Source organism: Silene latifolia, chromosome 6, assembly GCF_048544455.1.
Source record: "Silene latifolia isolate original U9 population chromosome 6, ASM4854445v1, whole genome shotgun sequence".
NCBI classification, from domain to species: domain Eukaryota; kingdom Viridiplantae; phylum Streptophyta; class Magnoliopsida; order Caryophyllales; family Caryophyllaceae; genus Silene; species Silene latifolia.
The window spans coordinates 12,896,083-12,921,116 of NC_133531.1; the positions used below are offsets into that span (position 1 = coordinate 12,896,083).

The 25,034-nt window shown below is 36.5% G+C and overlaps 2 protein-coding genes across 3 annotated transcripts; one reads left to right on the plus strand and one right to left on the minus strand.

Moving 5' to 3' along the window:
- Positions 1–11,521: 11,521 nt before the first annotated feature.
- LOC141586390 (transcriptional corepressor SEUSS-like) lies at positions 11,522–20,633 on the plus strand. Of its 2 annotated transcripts, none has more exons than XM_074407599.1 (10): positions 11,522–11,764; positions 12,390–13,772; positions 13,857–13,976; positions 14,429–14,477; positions 14,566–14,780; positions 14,871–14,939; positions 17,456–17,553; positions 18,174–18,267; positions 18,523–18,592; positions 19,246–20,633. In XM_074407599.1, exons 2-10 carry the CDS (start codon positions 12,774–12,776, stop codon positions 20,103–20,105), a joined length of 2,574 nt encoding a protein of 857 aa, XP_074263700.1. In that variant the 5' UTR covers positions 11,522–11,764; positions 12,390–12,773; the 3' UTR covers positions 20,106–20,633. The 2 variants fall into 2 exon arrangements, with proteins under 2 accessions (XP_074263700.1, XP_074263701.1); XM_074407600.1 differs by having other exon boundaries at positions 11,764–12,137.
- Positions 20,634–21,253: 620 nt separating this feature from the next.
- On the minus strand, positions 21,254–22,661 carry LOC141586391 (uncharacterized). Its single transcript, XM_074407601.1, has 2 exons — positions 22,278–22,661; positions 21,254–21,672 (listed from the first exon to the last, which is right to left on the minus strand). Exons 1-2 carry the CDS (start codon positions 22,492–22,494, stop codon positions 21,353–21,355), a joined length of 537 nt encoding a protein of 178 aa, XP_074263702.1. The 5' UTR covers positions 22,495–22,661; the 3' UTR covers positions 21,254–21,352.
- Between the last annotated feature and the right edge of the window lie 2,373 nt (positions 22,662–25,034).

Below are 25,034 nucleotides of genomic sequence, written 5' to 3' on the forward strand. Positions count from 1 at the left end.
GTATTTTCGACATAAACCGCCTAATCCAATGTAATTAATGTAATTTCCATTATTGTAATTTATTTTATTTATTTTATTGTTTTGTATGCTTCCACATGTAATTGAACATTAAATCCAACTTCGACCCTAATTGTGTGCTAATTACGTGTTTAACCGACTTAGCTAATTTCACATGTTAGGATTAATCTATTGGATGTTGCATTGCATGCATATAGCCGACGATATATCAAGTACGAATAACTTCCCTAATCATTAGTAGAGGCCGCTATCGAGGCGGGCGGGATTAGGTGTTCGATCAAAAGAGCTTCCTAATACGTACCCTCACCCCTTACTCCAGATCTCCGTGAGCACCCGTGTTCATTGGCATCCGCGAGAGTCATTCTAGACATAGAATGCTAAGGGTAACGATTGCTTAGTGTTCATGTCACTACTTTGTGTCTTGACATGACACGAGGTATTCGAACGGTTCCAATTTCCCATAAAAATTGGTGGCGACTCCATACAAAATGCAAACGCTTGTTTTCGAGCCCCTTCACTCCCAAGCGCCCCCGTGGGCGGCCCGCTGTCCACAGAATGGTGTCGCAAATGGATACCGATGGGGTTGCCCTGCTTGTGGTGAAGGAGTTAGGGTCCTCTGCTGGCCTTGTCTTGCGTGGGCGACCTCTTTTCCGAAAACTATGCTCCATTGTAGTTTTCTGTGTTGTTACATGACATGCCAACCCACCACTTCTACACAACAAACATGTACAGATGTGAGTTGTTTAAAAAGAGAAGCTCATGCCGCCTAACAATACAGATCAGTCATTCTTTTCAAAGTTAAATCACATAATGGATATATTATAATAATAAAACTAACTAGTCCATATGATTGACACCACACTTCTGGTAAATCAGATACGTTTTATGCATTTAGAAGTAAAGACAATTAAATACGAAAATATAAACCCAAGGACCAATAGTGAAACAGTGACATTATCTTGAATGGCAATATATGTATGGACATCCATTCTTATCGTTCACAATGACATGCTTGAAACAGGAAGAGTGTGATAGAGGTCCTGACGTTTCTCCCTCTTTCCCAATACGTCGACAATCATGTACAGCTAATTCTATGAGTGTGGCCATGCGATTGCATGAGTAGGCCTAGTGTTTCTAGTTCCATAAAGAGCACGTCCTAACTTCAAAGAACCATATGATAATATAATTTTCTCCATATTTGCAGTAAGTAGCTAATGACTCTGACAGAATAAGACATGTGCTCATCCACAAATAGAATAATGTATTTTACAGTCACACTATGAAAAAATCACTTATGCATTAGCCAACTGTGGAGAGACCATTAACACATCAGAACAATTGGCAAATTATGTTCGAAAACGTACATGTTATGAAGCAACTATTCAAAAACTGTCAATAACAAAGAGATAAGTAACGTCGAAGAAGTCTGAGTCCAGACTCCAGACTCCAGTGTTAAGCGAAAGGACATGTCGAAAGACAACACAAGCACCAAAAATCAGCCAGGAGAGGATATTTTAATTAGACTTAGTTCAAACTATCCTGAATGTTGAAGCTATATCTAATGCAGGTCAAACCGCCAATGTAGAATGTCAAACTCTTCAAACAACATTTAATGAAAAATTACAGACCCAAAAAAGAAGCAAGTGAAGTGAGGTTACATGTCGGTGAAGGTATCCTGACACCAGCAGTAGACCCCGCTAGGAAGACCCCGAAGAAATTCAAGCTGTTTGTCTTCGACAATGGCCTGTGTAGAATTCAGCTGAACAGACATCAGTCAAAGGAAATAGAAAAGAAAAATTAAATTAAAACTCAATATGCAGATTAATAAGACAAAGAAGGATATACGAAGTGGTTTTTTTTCCGGATTTCAGGATGCAAGCACACAATTTATGCTTACATCATCCCGGCATATTGTTTCCCAGTGGCGAAAAACATATCAGTTCTAGAATGAAATATGAAAACCACATTGTCAAATAGTGCCCCAGGATTTTTTGGTTATAATGTTACTCAATTCAACTCCCTCACATTTCATGACCAACCTACTCTTATTTCAGAAGTTTGGTTTCATTGATCAATTACCTAATTTCTAATAAAGAAACTATTTTGTCCTATAACATCAGCTAATGGGCAGTGACAGGTCAACAAATTGTTTGTTACTGTTCTGACGGCTAACCTCAAAGTAGACCCCCATATCTTATACTCCTCCATTTCTTTAATATCTTACCACGCTTAAACCTCAGTCAATTCAGATACCAATACCTAATCAAGTACACATTGAACCGGACAATTGGCAGGAGTGCACTTTCAAAGCAACAATGATAACTTAGAAAATGGTGATGTGCCAGAGCCACTGCATAAGGTAGGTTGATTTAGGAACTTAAACAGGGATGCCCTACTATAAAATTTATCTTTCTAAAATATAAAACTATGGAGGACTAAATAAAAAAATGAGTACAAATTAAATTTGCAAGCATGAATAAAGAAAGAGTTGTGTAGCTGCTATACCATATGCAAGTACTATCTTTGACAGGAACAAAATATCAGAGTGTCTTTACTGGTAGAGAGGCTACTACTACACAACTTCTTACTTCTTAGTCAAATTAAATTTTCAATTAAGACCAAAATGTTCGATTATATGTCTGCTGCAAGCCCTCCAAACATGTTGCATTCATAGTGTTTCGCTTGTTCGGATAGTTCTATGTAAGTTTTTATCCTCTATTTTAAAGGTGAAAAATGGGTTAATTGGATTGGGTATTTCCTTATTTGCTTGGTATGTTAACAACTCCAAAAAACCCACTACGACATAAGTACCCAAACCAAAACAGAGACATAATTGGGTCGAGGGAAGTGTAAAAAGTGAATACCTACGAGAGGAGTAACACAGCTAGTAACCGCATAATACCGTTTGCAACCTGCAGAAACCGCATTCAACGCAGGGTCAAATTGAGACGTTGAAAGCGGGTTGACAATAAAATAAAAGGAAAACATGTATTAGGTCTAAAATTCTAATACAAATATATTAGATAAGAACAGAGTTGAATCATAAAAGTAGAGAATAGGTAAAAGAAGGGAAGCCAACCGAGTAGAAATTGGGGAAAGGAATAAACCCACAAATTTAATCATATATAATAGGGTGTAAACGGCTACGGAAGACAAACGGTAGACGGTGACAGTCAAACGATATTAATTATACATTTAGTGAAGAAATTAAACCGGAAATTGAAAGGACAAGCCAATGAAACAGTGAAACACCAACGGATACATAACGCATGACAGGATCGAACAATAAAACGGTACCTGACAAACGGTTTGACACCGTATCCACCACCGTCTAAATGGGCGACCGACGGACCATTTGAGGATTCCTGAAGCCGTATGAGGGACTGGAGGCCAAACGGCATTATACGGCAACAATTGGACGACATAATACGGATACAATATGGTGGGAACCTGGAGGACCTCGTTGGTAGGAGAGGGCGCATACACGCTCGCCATTTTTGGACGATCATGTCGTTTTCGGGGAGGAGGGAGATAGGAGTACGGGGACAATATGAAATGTGATTGTAGAAAGAGGGATGAAATTGGTAATTGGTGATGTGCTGGCCGAATAATCGCTGATGTGCTGGCCATTTAGTGCAACCGTGTCAATCATAAAACAAATGTGGCATTCCATTAATCATATGTGGCTTTTTTTCAATCACGCGTGGCTTTAATGACGTGGACTTTAGGAGCCATTTTAGTGAAGGCTTTTAATAGTATTTTATAGATTTATGTTTTTTAATAGGATGGTTTTGTCGTGCTTTTAATATCAACAGAAACGAATTCTAACTATCTAAAATCAGTTGGTCTTGCTTTAGACGGGCTATTTTGGTATGAACACTACTACAAATTCAGGCAACTACAACGCCCCTTTAACAACGATTATTCACGAATTACACAATAGACGTTGTAGAATGTATGGCGCGAATTTTACTAAAATTAATTACAACGGGTATGGTTATAAAAACCGTTGTTATTAGTTTTAACAACGGGTAACACATGAGGAACCGTTGTTAATAATTTGGTGCAAAATTGGCGCAAAGTTAGTGAAAAGTAATCACAACGGTTACGTTTGTAACCCGTTGTTAAAACATATTTGACAACGGTTGTTTTTTACAACCGTTGTTAAAACATATTTGACAACGGTTGTTGTTCAATAACCGTTGTCAATACCTTGCATACTATAAACCACACAAACACAAGTCTGCTGCAGCCACAAAACACAAACATTAATACACAAACACAAACACAAAGCACACACTTTCTCATCGTCTCTTTCTCTCTCTTTCTCATCGTCGCTTTATCTTCTCGCCGTCACTGTTGATTTCATCGTCTCTTACGTTCTGTAATTATCAGGTAAATTTCGCCAAAATCCTTTGTTAGTTTCATCGTCATTATTTTCTTTTTCTAATTATTTCATTTGCATGTATGTGTTTTTATCGACCATTATGTTATTTGTTTAAGTATTGTTCGCATAATTAGTTAGTAAAACAAAGAAGAAGCAAGATGAAGAAGCAAGATAAACATAATTAATATATATATATATATATATATATATATATATATATATATATATATATATTTATAAATACATAAATTAAAAAAAAATTACATTAATAAAAATGCAATTCTTATATTTTCATAGAGGATCTTATTCTCCTCTATCATATCCGTCCTCTCCTCCTTGGCTATTTGGAGGTTTCGTTCGCAGATTGCTATATCGTCATATAGCCGCAATCGCTCTTCTTTGCTCCGTCAAGCCATCTTCTTTGGCGTCCTTCAGTATGGATCGAGCATCGGCAAGGTAGCTCTTGAAACTTTCCTCAATATAGAGCAACCGGCGGATGAAACTGTTGTTGTTCTCGATCATAGTAAGAGTCTTAAGGATGATATCATTCATTTTGTTGGAGTTTGGAGTTTGTTTTGAAAGATTAAGTAGGGTTAATTTATTTGGAGTTTGTTTTAGCAGTTAGGGTTTGGAGATATATATATTGAGATAATGGAAATGTTAGTTGAGATAATGCAATGTATTTATACTAAGCAATGTGTTGGTTGAGTTGTTTTTTTAATTAATATATATGTTAGGAAGTTGTGCCATAATCATCATCATTTCTCTCAATGATGCTTCAAATCTTATTACTAACCCTTCTCATTCCATATTGTCCGTTCATATGCACAATGATGGCAGTAATAATGCATGCATCGGAATTATAACGGGCCGTAATTATGCATGCATCTAGTAACATCTAATTTTTTTTTTTTTTTTTTAAGAACAAACAACAACGGTTATTTTAAACAACCCGTTGTCTTTAGTTATAACAACGGTTTTGTATATTATAACCCGTTGTTATAACTTTCCCACCAAAATTGAGTCACACTTTCCACAACGGGTTTTAATACTTAAAACCGTTGTTAATATTTTTAACAACGGTTTCCTTAAGAAAACCAACCGTTGTTAAAACCTTTTACAACGGACGCTTTAACAACGTCCGCTTTTTTATATAACAACGGTTTTTGACCGTTGTTTTTGTAATAGTGGAAACAAATAAGACGGAATTTTGTAACCATTTTACAGCCAAATATGATCACTATTGAAAAACAAGTTACCATAAGCTATAACACTAAGTGTACCATAGTGGTTACATTTAACTATAAAATGAGCACATATACCCATATAAAGCTTTAGACGAAAAATAGCCATCCGGAACAAGAATTTTGCGATCTAAAATATGGCAAATAGATGTTAACAATAATGATCAAAAGAATATGTTTACAATATGCTTGTCTAGGTGGCTACTCGCTTTACACAAAAACTTATGTTTCGATTTAAGCAATTAAGAGTACTAATAGAGTAATAGATAGTTGATTGAAGTTTACTGCCTAACACTCAGTTATATATAGGAGTGTAAGCCTAATTGTCGTGCGATAAAAAATTACCCCTTAACCTATAAGGTACACCCGGATCACATAAAAATCTCGTGACTCTTTTCCACTTCAACCATCCTGTTTTGATTTTGAGCCACATCTTCCATAGTTCCATCTAATTCACCATCACTCTTGATAATAGATCCTAGATATCTAAAAATGTCGGAACCATATACTATCTTCCCTCAAGAGTGATACAACCTGCCTCCCTAGTCCTTGCTCCCGCCCATTTCCATTACGTTTACACTCTAATTAATAAATATCTTGTCTTCTTTCTGCTCAAAGTAGAGCCTCGAAATTTTAACATGTGTCTCAAAAGCTCAAATTTCCTTTCACCTCCATCCTTTGTTTCATCAGTCAACAGAATATCGTTTGTGAACCTCATCTTGAATTGATCCCGTCAATTCGTCCATAACAATAGAAAATAACAAAGGTCTAAGGGTCGAACCTTGATGCACTCTAATCATCATAAAATACTCATGTCTTTTCCACATTAGTCCTTATTATACTCGCGGTGGTGCACTCATACATGTCCTTTATAAAATCTGTATATTTTCGCGTCTCCTCTTTTTTTATTGATGCTCATCAAAGTACTTGCCTCGAAAATCTATCATACACAATGACCTGAGAAGATAATAAGACATATAAGAATATTCCAAATATATATAGTATGTAGCACTCCAAGTTCGGAAGTATGTTTTTCCCCTTTTTCTTTTTATGCTTAAAAAATAAAAAAAATTGCTTTTTGGAGTTTGTTTCATACAATACTTTAAATTAACGGGTCCACGTAGGATCAAGTAAATTTTTTGGTTAGACTCAGAGGTAAGGTCGTTACCCTCACGAAGGAACTTTATTACTCCCTCCAATTTCATTTATTGTTCCTCTTTCCCTTTCCATCCATTTTCCTTATTGTTCCCTCTTTCTTTTTTTGGACAACTTTGTGTGGTCCAAAATTAATTTGATGTGGGGTTATGTATATTGTGTGGTCCAAATTGATTCCCTTATTTATTATGTCAAAAAAAAAGGGGAACAATAAATGAAATTGGAGGAAGTATAAAATATATTATTAAAAATTAAAAGAAAAACAGTAGAAAAAAATGAACTCCCTATAATGTGACATTTTTGCTAAAGATATTTTGTGCATGATACTTTTATTTTTTTAAAGAAAAAAAATACATATTTCATTCTGACATGCTCTCCGCAAGTCCAATGGCAAAGGGTTTCCTAAAAATTGAAATTTAAAATTAAATTCCATAGGATCTCTAATTAGGCATGTCTCCGAAGTTGAAATTCGAATTATTTGAACATTTTAATTTCTATGGTTGAATCGAAATTAAATAATTTTACGTTTTAAATACCACCGTCCAAAAATTGAAATACTGATCCTTAAGAGGAATTGAACTTAAGTATTTTACCCAAATACCTAGATACAAGCAATCGAATTATCTTAATATCTACTCCCTCCTATCCCAGATAATCGTCCCAGCCATTGTCCATTTCCGTCTAGTCAGGTAACTGTCCCATTGTCTATTTTTGATAGTGTTTTTCCTTACGTAATTACCATAATAGCCTTGTTAATTTTCAATATTTACAAACCAACACACCCATAGGCCATAACCCATCCTATTAGTATACTAATCCAGCCCACTAATCTACTTAACCCCTAAACCAACCCAGCTCAATCCCATTAACCCTAATCTCTCGCGCCTTTTATTCCCGTCCACATCCCCTCAAAACCCTATCTCTCTCTCTTCCGCCTCTCATTTCCTCTCAACCGCCTTTGTTTTCTCTTCTAATCTTCATCAGATTTATCATCTCCTCTTCCATTCTTCATCAAAATTTCATCGCCTCTTTAAATCTTCATCAAACATTGATTATTATTCATAATATTCGTTCATCGACTTTGATTAATCTGATCATTTTTCAAAATTTGATCTGGATGGTGAATCTGTGATGGAAAAATCTGAATCTAGTCGGTCTGATTTTGATCTTCGTGCTATGGAGAAGAAATATGAAGATTTTTATCTGGGTGGTGAATTTGAGATGGAGATGAAAGAGGACGGACTTGATGATGGGTCGTCTGATGTTGTTGCATGTTGTTCAAATATTGCTCCTTTTACAATCGTGGATGGGGAGATGGAAATGAGGATGATGGTTAATTCAAAGTGAGGAGATTCTGAGAGGGAGGCGAAGAGGTGGTTAGCCAGTCGTCAATCTGTTCAGACCAGAAAAATGTTTATGGAAGATCTATGTAGATCATGGCCTGAGTTTGGGGTTTTATTGGAGTATGAAAAGGAGGAGAGTGCAAGGGAGAAAATAGATGATGTTGCATGTAACTTTGATAATGTTTGTAATTCCGATGGGGAATTAGATCCGGTGTCCATACGAAAAAATTTGGTTATTACAAAATGGTTTCTGGGGGAGCTTTCTAAATATTGGCCTGGTTTTTGTCTTACAGACGAAGACGAATCGTCAGGAGGTTGATTTCTTGTTCCTTTAATTTTTTACATTGATTTTTTTTTTGGGACTGGTGATGATTGCTGGTGGTTATATAATTTTTGTTTCTTCTAATTTAATCTACCCAATGATCTCTAATGTTGAGGGTAGTTGATTGCCTGAAATGTTGTTGTTCATATACAATGTCACCACCATTTGTAGTGATGAGGCTGTGTATGTACGACAATGTTGTTTACTAAAGCTAATTGTACTCAATTGCTCATGTCTGAAGTTAATATCCTTAGTGTCAAAGACTGAATAGTACAGAAGAGTTGCAAAGTTCTACAACAAAACCAAATACAGACTAAACAAAATGCTTCACTGTGGCCTTCTTCATTGTTTACTGTCCTTGCTTCTTACTTTATCTGCGAAAATGATGACTTTGATAAGATATCCAGTCCTTGCTTAGTTCTAACTGTCCAAAATGTTTCATATTGATGATGTTTATATAAGTTTCTTCATTCCCTTGCACATAAATCTAGGAACCAATCAGTAATGCTACCAACAGGGGGATAAAACCCCAATGTTGGGTCACTACTACCTTCACCTGCTTCAGTAATGGTGCCAACAGGTTCAATGTCCCCTGTTGGTTCATTACTGGTGCCACTGGTACCTGCTATATTTTCCGCACTCTCTTTTACTATGTGAAGTGAAATCACTAACTCATAGTGCTTGGATCACCAACATTCTGTACATATTGTATGCATTCTTTCACTAAATCAATGTTAGCATTCAGATATTCAGGCAATAAACGAGATGCTGCTAGTTTTGATTTGTGCATGTGTGGCACAAGGTAATCTATGCCACCTTTTCTTTTCATTATTTCAAGCATACATGCCTGCAATGTTATCCAGCATATTTAAGTTTAAGAACATCTTGTTCTTCATATGTCTGGATTGTGTTATGAATAAGTTCATCCAACTTGATTGCTTTTTTTTTTTGTTGTTGGAGAGATTGTATTGACCTAAAAAAAACCCAAATCCAAGACATTCAAGTCTGGTGAATTGGGTGTTTGATAAGCCAATTCAATTTGCCATCTATCTGATGTTGCTGCCTTTTTGAAATCTGGATCAACATTGCTAAAATGTGGACGAGCATTATCTTGTTGAATAATTATGTGCTTACTCACATTAGAAGGCCATTTGGCCTTTATTGTTGGCAACACACAATGTAGAATCATCTCTTTTGTTACTTGTTTGTTTATAGACTCAATACATTTGGTTTCTACTATACCCATTGGCCTGTCCACTGAAAACCTTGCTGCAACTTCATTGATAATGCCATACCTTGGTTTTCCATTAGTGCTGTTTTCCAATAGTGTTTCATTAATTTTCGATCTTTCTAAGTTTGTGAGATTCTTCATTGAATGATTTTGATTTTTTTGTTTGAAAGCTGTTTTTTGGACTAAAGAAAATCAATGAACCCTAATAAATACACCTTCTATTTATAGCACAAAGAACTTTGCACTCTTTTGAGAATTTGGTTTTGGCGTCATAATGAAGCCTCTTTGTATTTTTGTCTCCATATTTGATTTTTGGTGTCAAATTGCAATATTGGTGAGTTGGATATCTAACATTTGGACTGACAATTTGGGTTATGGAACAACTGATATGGGCTAGTCAAGATAAGATGACGAAAATCGAAAGTTAACCTGAAGTCCATCCGTCTGTTTTGATCTTCACTGTGCTTGTAATTTAATCTGAAGTCCAAGTTTTTGTGTAATTTAATGTCAATTTATCGTTTAATGTAATTTTATTTTAAGTTAATGTAATTTAATTACAATTTAGAATGTGTAATAATTTAAGTTCATGTAATTTTATTTCTACGCAAAACCAACTGTGTACGCAAAACCGTCTATGCATCAGCATTGAGTTTATGAATTTGGAGGGAAACGAATTTTGGTGTGTAAAAAAGGAGGGAGTACTTACCCTCTTAATTAACTAATTACCAATCATAATCATAATACTCTTCATCCAAACTTCTTACCTCCAAGCATTACTTTTCATTATTATACTACCCTCCTTAATTCTTGTACAATCCTCTAAATGGGACAATTATCTAGAATAGGAGGGAGTACGTCTTTGGTTATAATAATGTTGGTGACCTTAAATCTATCTATAAAGGTCACTTAATTCCCGTATTAAAAAGCTTATAAACAACTTATATTATTTATAAGATGATTAAAATGTCGTAAAATAATTATTTTTCAATATTATGTAAACCGTTCTACTTTAAACATGGTAAAGATAAATCACCAAAGTATATACCTCTTGTTTTTTTTGCTACCAAATCATCACGAACGTTACTAATGTGTGTAAATTGACAAAGCATATGATCCCATACAACATAAAACCTATGAGCCCATCCATGATCCATCCATCCACCTCACAACATCCATCCATTCATCTCCATCGTTATACATGTGATGATTTGACTTGCACTTTCAACTCAATTTCAAAGAGTGAAAATATCTAAAATCACAAATTCTTATTTAAGATGATGGTATCAATCTTAAAAATCTTAACACAAGTCAAATATATACAGTACTAAATTACGAATTAGAAAACAAGTTGTCTATTAAATGCCATTTTTTTTGTCTTTATTAACACAATATAATATATTTACGCGTTTTAAGATTTAAAACAGATACTTCATCGAGAAAAAAGATTGTATATCCGATGTACTACATCATACTTAATGACTTTTTGAGTTTTTGTGTATTTTTTTCGAGTACAATAGAGTTTATAAACTATATTTTAGTTTTATGATGTTAAAAATCAAATTTTTTTGAACTTATAGTATGTAATTTTTTTTGAGTTATAATGTAACTTTTTGAGATTAAAGTTTAAGTAAATAAATTTAAAAACTTTAAATTGAAACTCAAAATTTTTAGATTAAAACTCAAAAACTTTATCTTAATACTCGAAAACTATATAATCTAATGTACTACATCAGATATATAATCTACTTATTGATACTTCATGTAATGCAAAACTTACAACTAACAAAATGGAAGTACCCAAATTATTTTTCAAAAAGAAAGTAACTTGACGTCCGCAAGTAAACATCCTCTCTCCCTCTATCACTTTCTCTCTTGCTTAGATACATCGTAGAACAAACAGCATACAACCAATATCTCCAAAAAAAAAAAAAAAAAAAACAAATACTCAGATAAATTACCATTAATCCCTCTTTAGTATTTAGTTAATAGATTTAATTTAACAGAATTTTCCCAAATTAGAAAAAAATTGGAAGAATAAAACCCTAAAACTCTGCTATTTCATTGGTGGGTTTTTGATTCTTTAATCTCTAGATTTTAATTCATTTTTGATAAATTGAAGTTATCCAGTTCATTATTTACTGTGAATTTCAATACCCATATCTCAATTTTTTTGATTTCTTTCTCTATTTTTTTGGGTCAATTCAACTGTTGAAATGTATTTTTTAGCTTTGTTGAATCCTTCAACGACGTCGTTTTTAGTCAATTTCTAGTCTTTCTAGCTGTTTTTGTTTGAAGTCAATAGCTTTTCTTCGTTACTCTATTGAAATCTTGGATCGATATATTGAATTTCTGTATTTTTTGGTTACTCAAAAGGTGAAAACTTGTTTGCTTGTTCGGTTGTTCCTAATAAAAGTTCTAATTTGTAACTTTAAAGTTGGTAAGTAATAATTTTTATCCTAATTTTTGTTAGTGTGTACCGCTTCCACTCGTGTCATTTTCATACGTTTGTTCAAAATTCCGCGAAATGAATAGAGACAGTATTAGATTTTCCATGTGGGTCTTTTGTTAGATTTGTACTCCGTATTACAGTAGAAGAGTTCATGATTATTTCATTTATGTGGGATTTAGATTTGTTTCGTTTACCTATCTAAGTTCAATTTGACTGAATCTTGTACCTTTTTGTTTTCAGAATCAAGAATTTGAAGAATCTTGAGAATTTCAAGACCAAACCAAGTGGAATTATTGGAGTAATCGACGACATCGTCGAATGTTCAGAAGTAAACATTGTTGCCTGGTTTGTATAGTATCGTTATTACTGGGTGTTTTATTTACTGATTCTCAAGTTATGGTGAAGCACAAAGGTGTTTCAGATGCTTTAGTCTTTCATTAGTACTTTAGGGTATCATTGCTCTAAATTTCAATGTAAATTGCTTAGTGGATTTCTATATATGATATCGGCTCCCAAACGGTCTGTTATTCAAAATTGAGACATTCATGTTGCATTAGGTAGGTTGATTTTTGTTAGATAGAAGCCAAGTGACTATAGGTTAGAAACCTGTTTTTGTAAAGAAAAATGGTACCTTCAGGGCCTTCCACCCCTATTGGTGCCAGTGGTGGCCAATCTGTTACACCATCGATGATAAGGTCGAATTCCGGGATGATGGGAGGTCAAGGAGGTCCAATGCCTTCACAAGGGGCTTTCCCTTCTCTAGTTTCGCCGAGAACACAATTTAATAATGGGAACTTGTTAGGAAATGTCCCTAATGTGTCATCTCTACTTAACCATTCGTTTGGGAATGGAAATGCGAGCCCGGGTATTCATGGAACGGGTAACAGCCCAAGAGGAGGGAACAATGGAGGGGCAGAATCCGACCCTCTTTCAGGAATTGCAAATCGAATGGGATTCAATCCCCCGTCTAATATGGGAAACCCTAGTACATCTGGTCAGGTTCAGGGTCAGCATTTTCTTAACCCTTCCGGTGACCATATGCTGCCCGAGCAATCCCAATCCCAATCCCAGCAGCCTGAATCCCAAAATTTTCAGCACCCACAGCAGCCATTTCAACAATTTTCGCACCAGCAGCCGTTTCAGTCGATTAGGGGTGGGTTAGGTGGTGGCGGTCCTGTAAAGTCAGAGCCTCAGGTGACTGGTGATCAGCATCGAACCCCACATAATCAAGGTCTTGGTCAGGTTAAGTTGGAACAACAGCAATTGCAGAACATGCGAGGAATTGGGCCCGGGACTGTAAAGACAGAGGCCCAACATTCAAATCAGTCTTTGTTCTTGCAACAGCAGCAGCAGCAGCAGCAACAACAACTCATGCAGCAGATGTCACTGTCAAGGCAGAATTCGCAAGCTGCCCAGATGAATCTTTTGCAGCAACAAAGAATGCTTCACTTACAGCAACAACAGCAGCTTCTGAAGTCTATTCCTCAACAAAGGGCACAATTACAGCCACACTTTTCGCCCCAGAACATGTCTCTTAGGTCACCTGTAAAATCAGTTTATGAACCTGGGATGTGTGCTCGTCGTCTCACACATTATATGTATCAACAGCAACATAGACCAGAGGTCAATCCCAGATTTTGACTCTTTATTGAGAGCATACCATGAGTGCTGTTGTCTGAGACTTATATTTGCTGGTGGTATATGCAGGATAACAATATCGAGTTTTGGAGAAAATTTGTTGCAGAGTATTTCGCTCCAAATGCCAAAAAGAAGTGGTGTGTTTCTATGTATGGAAGTGGTAGACAAACAAGTGGAGTATTTCCGCAGGCAAGTTACTCCCATATAATACCTAAATAGTAGTTGGATATTACATGTCATGTGACAGTTTATTTTTTTGCTTTAGTTATTAATGGCTTATGAATCTCAAAAGTGGTATGCAGTTTTTCCATTAATAAACTTCTTAATTTTCATTTTAAGGTGTCAATGATTAAGCCTCTCATTTTGAATATTTCCTTGTTTGTTGTATATTTGTTGTCATTGCGGTTTGTGAGTCGTGAGTTGTGACCCCACATCTTAATTTACTTGCATGTTCATCTACATTTTGTTATGTTCCTTATTTCGTCTGCCAAACAAATTCAATTATGGACAGAGTAATAATATGTTTTTCTATGTATGGTATCTTTTTATTCTAAAGTTTCTGTTTGGCTACGTGTTTCTACTGCTTCACTTTCCTTACATACCTTGTTAGACTGATTAAATTTTCAATTGCAAATTAATAGGATGTATGGCATTGTGAAATATGCAAGTGCAAGCCTGGCCGTGGTTTTGGTACGTGGTTTGTAGCTCTTGTAGTCTATTAATGTTTTTCGTTACTTTTTTGGCCAATAAATAACGTTCAAATGGCGATTCTTTCCAGAGGCGACTGTGGAGGTCTTGCCAAGGCTTTTCAAGATCAAGTACGAAAGTGGCACATTAGAAGAACTTCTGTATGTTGATATGCCTCGAGAATATCAGAACTCCTCTGGTCAAATTGTCTTGGATTATGCAAAAGCAATTCAGGAGAGTGTATTTGAGCAACTTCGTGTGGTCCGTGATGGCCAACTTCGATTAGTTTTCTCGCCAGAGTTAAAGGTTGGTATACACAAATTTGTGGCATGTTGTATTTGAAGTTAGTTAAACATGTCATTGCCTGAATTAAGACCCATTTGAAATATTTTCCAGATATGTTCGTGGGAATTTTGTGCTCGGCGACATGAAGAGCTGATTCCCCGACGACTCTTGATACCTCAGGTAATTTATTTTGTTGCCTGTTAAATTTTATTCTTTCATTACTTCATTCTTCTTGGGTTTAGATATATTCAACTCGTATTCTCGAACTTCCGCTGTTCTGCCATAGTTGAGCTGTGGCAGTTGAGTTCCCCTTGCAGTCAGTTATGTGTTTATAAGTGTATCATTGTGTGAATAACTGCCCTCGTAAATACGAATCAATCCTTAAATCGCTCCTAAAAAATGGCCTTGTCTCCCTCGACCCTCATAAAACAAAAGTAAATGATTTTTGTTATCTGCTACATTTATTGTACTCGGCATATTTTAGGGGGGCATTTGGTTTGTCTATGGGTAAGGGAAAAGAATCAAGAAAGGGAGGGGAAAGGAAAGGGATCACTCCAAATTTTCATCCTTGTTTGGTTACTCCATGAAAAAGGAATAAGTGAATAACCCTAACCTTCAACACCCACTCGTTTTCTCACCCATCACCACCACCTTCCACCGCCCACCCTGTAAGGCCGCTGGGGCAACCCCAGTTGTCAGCTCCCCACCTGATCCTAATCTCTCCCTACCGGATTGCAGGAGGGGATTTCGAGGGCGGGGGAGGTTTTTTTTTTATGGTTTGGAGTGGTGAATAACCCCATGTTTTTCATCCTTAGTAGGTTACTTCATGAAAAGGAATAAGTGAATCACTCTACCCATCAACACCCACTCATTTTCTCACCCACCTCCAACACCCAACCTATGTTGCTCGGACTCGGTGAGAAGTATCCGACACGGGTATGTGTCCAAGTGTCGGATTTGTCTATTTTTATGAAAAAATTCATGTTTTTGGTCTAAAATGAAGCGTCCGAGTGTCCTACCCATGTCCGAGTGTCCAGTGTCCGACACGGGTACGCGATGTCATATTGAAGAGTCCGAGCAACATAGCACCCAACCATCACCACCTTCCACCGCCCACCCTATAAAGCCGCCGGTGCTGGCGTCACAACCCCAGTTGCCAGCTCCCACCCGATCCTAGTCACTCTCTACCGGGTCTGGGATTTCGGGAGTGGGGGAGGGTTTTTAATGGTTTTGGGCGGTGGTTTCGTGTATGGGAGGGGAGTCTGACTGGGGTCAGGTTTGGCCCACCAGTGAGTGTGTGTGTGTGTGTCACCAGCGCCGGGACGGCTGTTTAAGGTTGGCAGTAGCAAGCGGAGATGGTAGCTGGTGCAGTGATGCCTGGTGGTGGATGCTGTGGGGGATAAAGTGGGTGAGTGTTGGTGGTTGGTTGGGTTAGTGGGGAAGGGAATCAAAATACCTTCGGGGAGAGGGGGTGTTATGGATGTAGAGGACTTTAGGGGTAAGGCAAGGGTAAAGGGGGTGAGAAGAGTGAAACAAACACCAACAAAGGAAACATTCAGAAACTTGACACTGCTAACTTGCTAAGTTCTTCCACCTATCAAATTTTTAGGACATGCTATGTATATCTTGATCTGCAGTCAGGAGAACATTGAGCAAATGACCGTCACAAATCAAGTTGAATTCATATGAAATGAAATTGTTTTTCTAACTATCCTAGGGCCTAGGGGTCATGGCATTAAATCTTGTTTTGAGACTTTATCTCAGAATTGGTCGCCTTAGCCTGATCTCGACCATTTGGCTATAAATGTGATTGATACAACCCCAAAATAGGGTCAACATAACCTCCAAAACCTTGATAACTTGGTCGTACATGTGTGTTGCGGAATATATTTTAAACTATACTAGGGGTTGATCTTATAGCTGTTTTTTTTCTCAATTAAGCATCTTTCTCATCTTCTGATGTAGATTTGTCCTACCTTCATCTTGATAGTTTACGGGGGCGTACGTGTGTCCACATTTTTTTTTTTGCAGTAATTCATGTGACTAGAATGTTTTCTTTGGAATGTGACACGATAAAGAGAAGTGTACAGTTATATTCTTATGTAGTAGTTGCCCGACACATTTTACATTATGGGTTATATGATTTTTTTTTTGTTTTTTTTTGTTTTTCCATCATTTGGCTAAAGTTGTGTACATTAGACCCATCGGTCCCGCCGTTTTTGGGAGCTTTTAAGGCCTAGGGTAGTGTTATTTCTATATATTTGAAAAAAAGCTAATAAAAATTACTCTAAAAATATTAGTTACACTTTTGATTTCAAGGGATTTAACTGTTGATTGGCGCTGATTTTAAGCATTGTTTTGTGGTTAACCCCTGTTCCCAAAATCAAAAAGACAAAAACCACACGCCAGAAAGAAACGGCCCAATCAATTCAATAAGCATAAGAAAAGATGAACATTTAAAGAAGTTTTGCTACGTAAAGACAAATTTCAGAGGTATTTAAAGTTAGCAAATCTATATATTGGCTCAATGGCAGATAATATGCCAATGTTGTTTGTATATTCGGATTACCAGATACTGCCACTCATGTTATCAGTCTGCAGTTACAGTTATGACAACTTATTCTCCCATGCATGCTTTCTGTTTCTATCTCTCTTCGTTACTTAAAATCAAAAATCTTACGTTGATTGTTTTGCAGATTAGTCAGCTTGGCACTGTTGCGCAAAAGTACCAGGCGGCTGCACAAAATTCATCTTCCAGTATGTCTGCCTCAGATTTACAGGGTAACTGTAACATGTAAGCAGTAATGACATTTTTTGAGCACAAAATCTCATTGAAGACGTACACTATCCGTCATAAGCTGAAGACGGATAGTGTCCCTCTCACAAAATGCAAATGGATAGTGCAAGTGGAGGGAAAATGGATACCCCACTTGCTCTCCCACTTGCATTTTGTGAGAGGGCCACTATCCTTCATTTAAATTGTAATTCAATCAGTTTTATGGCCTGTGTTATTGTGGGTGGCACGGAAGTCAACAACAGATTTAATGTCGTCCTTCTAGCCCTTCTAGGGTTTTGTTTTATTTAGAATGCTATTTACAAATGGAGGGCCTCTTTTGTAGTATTGTTGAGTGAAGCTAAAATAAGTATTTTAAAAGATGGTTACATGTGGATATAATGTAAGACAAACCCATTTAAATGTAACCCTACCCATATACTCGCATGCCCATTAAGCTCACTAACTCAAAGATTAGTTGGCCATTCTATTCTCTTATGACAGTTTGTATAATTAAGCTTTGAGTTAGTGAGCTTTGAGTTAGTGAGTTAGCCCAGGTTGTGTAAATTTCCGTGGTATTTAAGCTGATGCTCCGTGATTTTTATTTTCTTTCCCTTTTCTCTGGTGGCTTTATGTGTCAGGTTTGTCGCATCAGCTCGACAATTGGCAAAAGCATTGGAAGTGCCATTGGTTAATGATTTAGGTTATACGAAGAGATATGTTCGCTGCCTTCAGGTTCGTTGGTCTGTATAGTTGTTTTTTGTTGGTGATAGTGAGTCAAAGCTTGATGCTTTTTAACGTGAAGTAATGTTGGCATAAACATCTCACTGTCCCTCTAAAGAGTCTCCTGCCAATGGTGTTTGTCTTCGTTTTTTCCTAATTTTTTAAAATGTTCACAACTTTTTTTTTTTTTCTTTTTTTTTAGGCTTTGTTTATTTTATCATTATTATTTCTTTTCTGATTTTGCTTTGCTGGTCTCTTCGCTGTCAGATATCTGAAGTGGTCAACAGTATGAAAGACTTGATTGATTATAGTCGTTTGACGGGGGAAGGGCCAATGGGTAAGTCTGAAATATTTCTCTTCATTTCTTATTCCTCATAGGCCGGGACACTCTTATGTTTTTGAAAATCTGGTTTGATATATTTAACCCCTGCCTCTACGGCTCTGCCTTTGCTTGTCGTCCTTCTGTATAGTTATTTCTACGTACCGATTTGTCACATCAGTCACATGAACTGCTTCCACAAAGCTTCTCTATGTTGTTTCCCTTGTTTATATCCATAATGGCCTCTACATGATAAATAAGAACTAGGACGGTCCACTATATCTAAAATCATACTATAAAACGAAGAATTAATAGGCATTAGAAGCATGAGAGTTTGTACTCCTATTATCGGCTTATTGTCTCCACATGACGAAATTTGAATTATGACACATTATAAATGAAAATTAATAGGAATTGTAAAAGTTGCAGGGAACGAGCGTTGAATTTATGCCACTGCCACAGTTTTCAATTTTTCATGCCTACTTCTCATTTTTTTGTTATCCTTCTGTCCAGATTTAACTTCCCACGTACGTGCTCACTATGGTTGCCCCCTCCCCTCATTTTTTATCGACTTGCATTTTCGTCCTGATTTTACCATGCACGGAATACTTAATTCAAGCAAAAGCGACTCATTGATTTTGCATCTGACTTTTTTTCCTACTTGATTTCAGAAAGTTTGGCCAAGTTTCCTCGAAGAACAGGTACACCATCTGCACTCCAGGGTCAAAATCAGCAACCCGAAGAGCAGCAAGAAGCAGCAATGGCTCAAAACTCGAACAACAACGATCAGAGTTTGGCTCAGGGAGGACCCATTCAGGTTTCTTCAACCAATGGGGTGGCTAGTGTAAATAACTCCCTTAATGTGTCTTCCTCCTCTACTTCACATAGTACCATAGCTGGGCTTCTCCACCAGAACTCAATGAATTCCCGACATCAGAATCCCATGATCAATTCTAACAGTCCTTATGGTGGTCTAAATTCGGTTCAAATGCTGTCTCCTGGTTCATCCACTACAATGCCGCAAGCCCAACAAAACATGTCTCCTTTACAATCACCAACTCAATCATGTTCTAATAATCCTCCTCAAACGTCGCATGGTAGCCTGGCAAGACAGCCTGCTATGTCTGGTGATGGAGATACAAATGATACCCAAAGCTCTGTCCAGAAATTCATTCAAGAAATGATGATGAATAATCAACTGAACGGCGGTAGAGGTGTGATGGGCTTGGGTTCCCTGGGAAATGAAGTGAAATCTGGTAACACGGGCCTTAATGGTCCCACAAGTAGTAACTCGAGTATGGGGGGCGGGCCCTTTGGTGGAATTGGTGGAGGAATGGGAATAGGCCAAACATCCCTTGTCAATGGTTTTAGAGGTGGCGTGGGTAATAACTCGATGAACGGAAGGGTAAATATGAACCTGCAGCAGCAGCAGCAGCAGCAACAACATGACTTGGGGAGCCAAATGATTGGCGGTCTTGGAGCCGTGAATGGCTTTAACGGTCTTCAGTTTGACTGGAAGCCATCGCCATGAAGAGAGAGCGGAATTAGCTGTTTGTGCAGCTCGAAAAAAAATTCAAATCAAGAACTCTTGAGGCTCTCAGTGATTTGTCATTCCCCAGACGAAGGAAGCAGCACCGTGATGGAGTTTAGGGCCGTGCTCACTGCTCGCTCAAGTGAACTACATTTCGTACTAATTTCTGAAGACGAGAGAACATGTAGCATAGCGTTTTACTATTATTAAAAAGAACGTCACATATCCTCGAAAATGTGCTATTTTTCTTTTCTGATCTCTAACATAATCAGGCTCTTCTGTTTTCTCCCATATACAAACCGAGAATGGTGACCGTTTAAGTGGTTGAGCGAGGTTTCCGTCTTCAATCACGTGATTCGTCGGAGGTTGGGAGTTCAAAGTGTTGCTGAACCGAGGTTGCTTCTAAACCGAAAGTTGAATGTATCATTACTTGATCATATATACTCTTAGATTAAAAAGTTTTGTACTAACATGTTGAGACGAAGAAAAATTCGCAGTCTCCGTTTATATAGATTCAATGTTATTCAAGGCTGCTCTATCGCTCAATTCATCCTATTAGTTTTTTTCGCATTCCTCCTTATGTTAACAACACGGAACCCATCTCGAAACTTGTTCCGTATATTACACGACCGTTACTTCACGGTAAAAGAAGCGTCTCGAATTCGCTCCGCTCGTTCTAGATCTACCATCTAGGTAGCACCAAACCGGACACGGACACGACACGGACACGTGATACGACATCCCATGAAATTTAGGACACGGGACACGCTATTTAAATTTAATAAAAAAAATATTTTATGGTTATAAATAATGTATGATTTTATTATTGTAATGTATTTGATTCTAGATTTAGTGTATTTGATACTAAATTTAGGCAACTGAAGGTAAAATTCGACCTTAACTATAACTAATTCTAATTTCGAACCCAAACAAATCTTTTAATCAATCTTTTTTGAAAGTTTATTCCTCGTGTAAACTATAACATGTTTAGGCGTGTGTCCGACGAGTGTCGGGTGTCCGAGTGTCCGACACGGAACGACTAGTTAGGAGGAGTGTCCGTGCTACCTAGTCTACCATCTCACTACCAGCAAGCAGCAGCTCAGCAAATTCATTCTATTACATTAACTTTACATACAGCGAGTACTGGCGAAAATGTAAACCGATCAAATTTATCAACAAATCATGAAACATTACGAACAGGCAACAAAGTGTCTTTATTTTGGAGTTCAAATGAGTTGACAAACGGTTCAAGCACTTAAATATTTATCGATCTTTTCAGACAAAACGGTCTTGGACACGGCTCCAATTACACAATCAATCCGTTCACCATTCTTGAAGAACAAAATAGTAGGAATGCTTTTAATACCGTACTCGGTAGCAACCTTTGGAGATACATCTGTGTCCAGCTTGTACACTCTAATCTTTCCGGCGTAATCTTTTGCCAATTCGTCGACTAACGGGGCAATTAACTTGCAAGGACCGCACCACGGTGCCCAGAAGTCGACTAGCACTGGCACTGGGCTCTCTAGGACTAGCTCCTTCCAACTTGAATCAGTCACATTTATGACTACACAATCATGCCAAATATAAGTGTTAAGATATCAATTAGAATTGTAAATTAATTTCATAATATAAATGCTGAATATAATTGTAAATTAAAGCGAGTCACCCGGGTAATTATGGATGCTGCACATTCAGATACCAATGACTTTACTAGCTAAATATCTAGTATGGAAATCGCAATTTAAAGCGAACCACACGGGCAATTTTGGATGGTGGCACGTTCATAACACACATCGGTTCATATCTCAATAAGTTTAACCGAAAATGTCTTAGACTAAGTGTGCGCTTCGATTGATCAAAAATAAAAAACTTTATCAGTTAAACTAACTGCGCTATTTAATTACTCCCTCCGTCCCGGTCATTTGCTGTCCTTTGGTTTTGACACAAAGACCAAGGAAAGAGGAGAAGGCAATAGCTAAATGACAAGTGGAACAAATTGAGTGTGAATGATCAAAATACTCATCAAGTTCATTCTTAAAATAGAAAGGACAACAAATGACTGAGACACCCCAAAATGGAAAAGGACAACAAATGACCGGGACAGAGGGAGTATAATATAATAGTCACACGCTTGCACATAATTTTTTTTTTTTTTTGGAAGAGAATTACCTTGAACAGCTTCACTAGCTTTGCAAATAATACCGGAGTTACGGGATCGTCTAGGAGACGAAACGAAAGAAGGTGTTGAGGATAACATCGGAAACGATCTCGTAAAACCTCGAATTGTCGACAAATTAGACTTAGGCAACGATTGTGTATGAGAGTTTTGAGCAATAACTCTCATACTTGCTGATGTGCTCAATTGCATACAAATTTCCGCAGCCATATTAGTATATTACCTTTGTTTGTGTATTTTTGTTGGTTATACTCTCTGTTTTAGATGAGTTTGGTAAAGTTATTGTTGATTTTCATAGTTGGTGGAAATGTGGATATAATTTTGAGAGAATCTGAGGCTTGTAAAATGGATCATATTCATGTGGTTGTCATTTGTTTTGAGGACTTGAAAGGTACACATAGGCCATATTATCTACATTTAATTGGGTCCCATCACCTTCTTTATGTAATTGGGCCTTTGAAAGGAAGCCCAAATTTGTAGAACTTTTACCCCCCTGGGCCTTGAACTTGGACTTGTTTTGTGAAAGTATTAAATAAATAGTTATATGTTTTCATGAAAAAAAATGAAAAATATAATAAAATATCATTATCATTATCCATGGTCTAAACGTTCATTTTATAAACCCCTTTTATTATTTTTTATACTATTTTTTCTTCAATTTATAATTATTGAGCTTTCAATAAATTTAGGGTTATTTCATAACAATAATCCATCATATTGGTGGTCTGCAATAATTACTCTATCCTATCAATAATCCCAACTAAATCCAACCTAAGCACCATACCTTCTAATAACGAACCAAATTTGATATTTTTTGAAGTTTATGTTGGAATATTTGATAGTTTTTGACAACCTAAATTTGGCAGATATATGCGAGTTTATGTGTAATATTTTCAAGTGATAAATCAAGAACTTGGTTTATTTGATACACATAAACATCACAAAATATCAGCTGGTTTGTTATTAGAAGGTATGATGTTTAGGTTGGATTTAATTGAAATTATTGATAGGATGGAGTGATTATTGCAGACCAACAATAGGATGGATTATTGTTATGAAATAACCCATAAATTTATTGATAGATCGTCTTTCAGTAGACCTAATTTCCGAAAAGAGAAAAGAAATACGAAGAGTATTAGACAGGGTTTTATTATGATTTGTCAAAATTCACCACTATGATCATTAATTCTCTAACTTAATTTAACAACAAAAAAGACGAGTGTCTTGTTAGTTTAGTCATAGATGGCATGATTAATCAACTGACAAGAAAACCATATTATCAACACCAGTGTTATACTCCTTATGTCCCGGTCATTTGTTGTCCTTTTCCATTTTGGGGTGTCTCAGTCATTTGTTGTCCTTTCTATTTTAAGAATGAACTTGATGAGTAATTTGATCATTCTCATTCAATTTGTTCCAATTTTTCGTTTAGTTATCGACTCCTCCTCTTTTTTAAAGTGCTTTGTCGCAAAACCAAAGGACATTAATTGACCGGACGGAGGGAGTATTTTTTTGATAGGTGACCAGTGTTATATTGATTTAGCTAAAGAAAACAATCAAACAAGATTAGCTAAGACGTCTTTTTCTTACAACACTTTGGACCTTATAAGCATGCCTACTAAATTGACTGTCGACACGTCAACATTTTCCCTTCAACAATTGAAGAACCAATTGATCTAGACGGTAAAAAGATTGGTCTTGCTTAACACGGTCTTAAGTTAAAGGTCTTGCTTAACACGGTATTTAAATTGACTGTCGACACGTCAACATTTTCCCTTCAACAATTGAAGAACCAATTGATCTAGACGGTAAAAATGTTGGTCTTGCACTCTTGCTTAACACCGTCTTAAATTAAGATCTTTTACAATCTTCTTCTGTTACCTATATTATTTTAGTTGGGTATGAGTAGATTAAAGAACCAATTAATCAACTTGGTAAAATTACACAAGTTCTCATGTCGTAATAAGACGATTTTACGATGATAAATAATTCGATTGACCACTGGTCGATATGAAAATCAAATAATTTTTTGAGTTAATTAAAAATAGGCATGCATAATTTAAAGCTAAATGATACGGTCTTATATTATACTCTTTACTAAGTGGCGAAGCTGAGGAAGCTAGCAAGGACACTTGTCCTTGCTGAACAACAAAAATTCTAAAGTTTCTAATTAATATTTTCCGTCCCCGTAATATCAAATCTTGATTCCGTCATTAACCAGTTTTGAAATAGTCCAAAAAAACTAAATGTCGTTAGTTTAACTCAACATTATTTAATCAAGGGTTTAATCAAGGTAGTTCTCATAGCCTTGGAACTATGACAAGGTTCAATTCATTATACATATATATTTCGTCTGGGGCACTTCACTCCCCTATCTAATTATTTTGAACTACCTCATGAACATTTATTTTTTGGGATTTCATACATAGTATATAGTTGGATATAAAATGGACCACCAATATCTATAATAAAGAATTGAAGACAGTTAGTATTATTGCAGATGTCTTAACAGAGATTTTATTTACTTTTTACCTAGCTTTTTCAATAGACTAAGGGAAAAATAACCGTCTCAGTTTATATATATCATGAATAATTGAGACGGAGGTAGCCAGTATAATTATAACATCTTTTTTAAAAGTAATACTGTAAATTTAGTGTATTTATCAATGCGTGATTTATGAGTTATCATGTATATATAGAGATTTGTCATTTATTTACCAAGTGGCCACAAACTAACGGCTATTAGTTCC

Excerpts from the sequence above, each read along its gene's own strand:
- LOC141586390 (XM_074407599.1), top strand. The coding sequence starts at position 12,774 with ATGGTACCTTCAGGGCCTTCCACCCCTATTGGTGCCAGTGGTGGCCAA. Across the intron at positions 13,773-13,856 it reads AACAGCAACATAGACCAGAG|GATAACAATATCGAGTTTTG; the intron begins GTCAATCCCAGA and ends TGGTATATGCAG. Across the intron at positions 18,268-18,522 it reads GATATGTTCGCTGCCTTCAG|ATATCTGAAGTGGTCAACAG; the intron begins GTTCGTTGGTCT and ends CTTCGCTGTCAG.
- LOC141586391 (XM_074407601.1), bottom strand. The coding sequence starts at position 22,494 with ATGGCTGCGGAAATTTGTATGCAATTGAGCACATCAGCAAGTATGAGA. Across the intron at positions 21,673-22,277 it reads AGCTAGTGAAGCTGTTCAAG|TCATAAATGTGACTGATTCA; the intron begins GTAATTCTCTTC and ends ATGATTGTGTAG.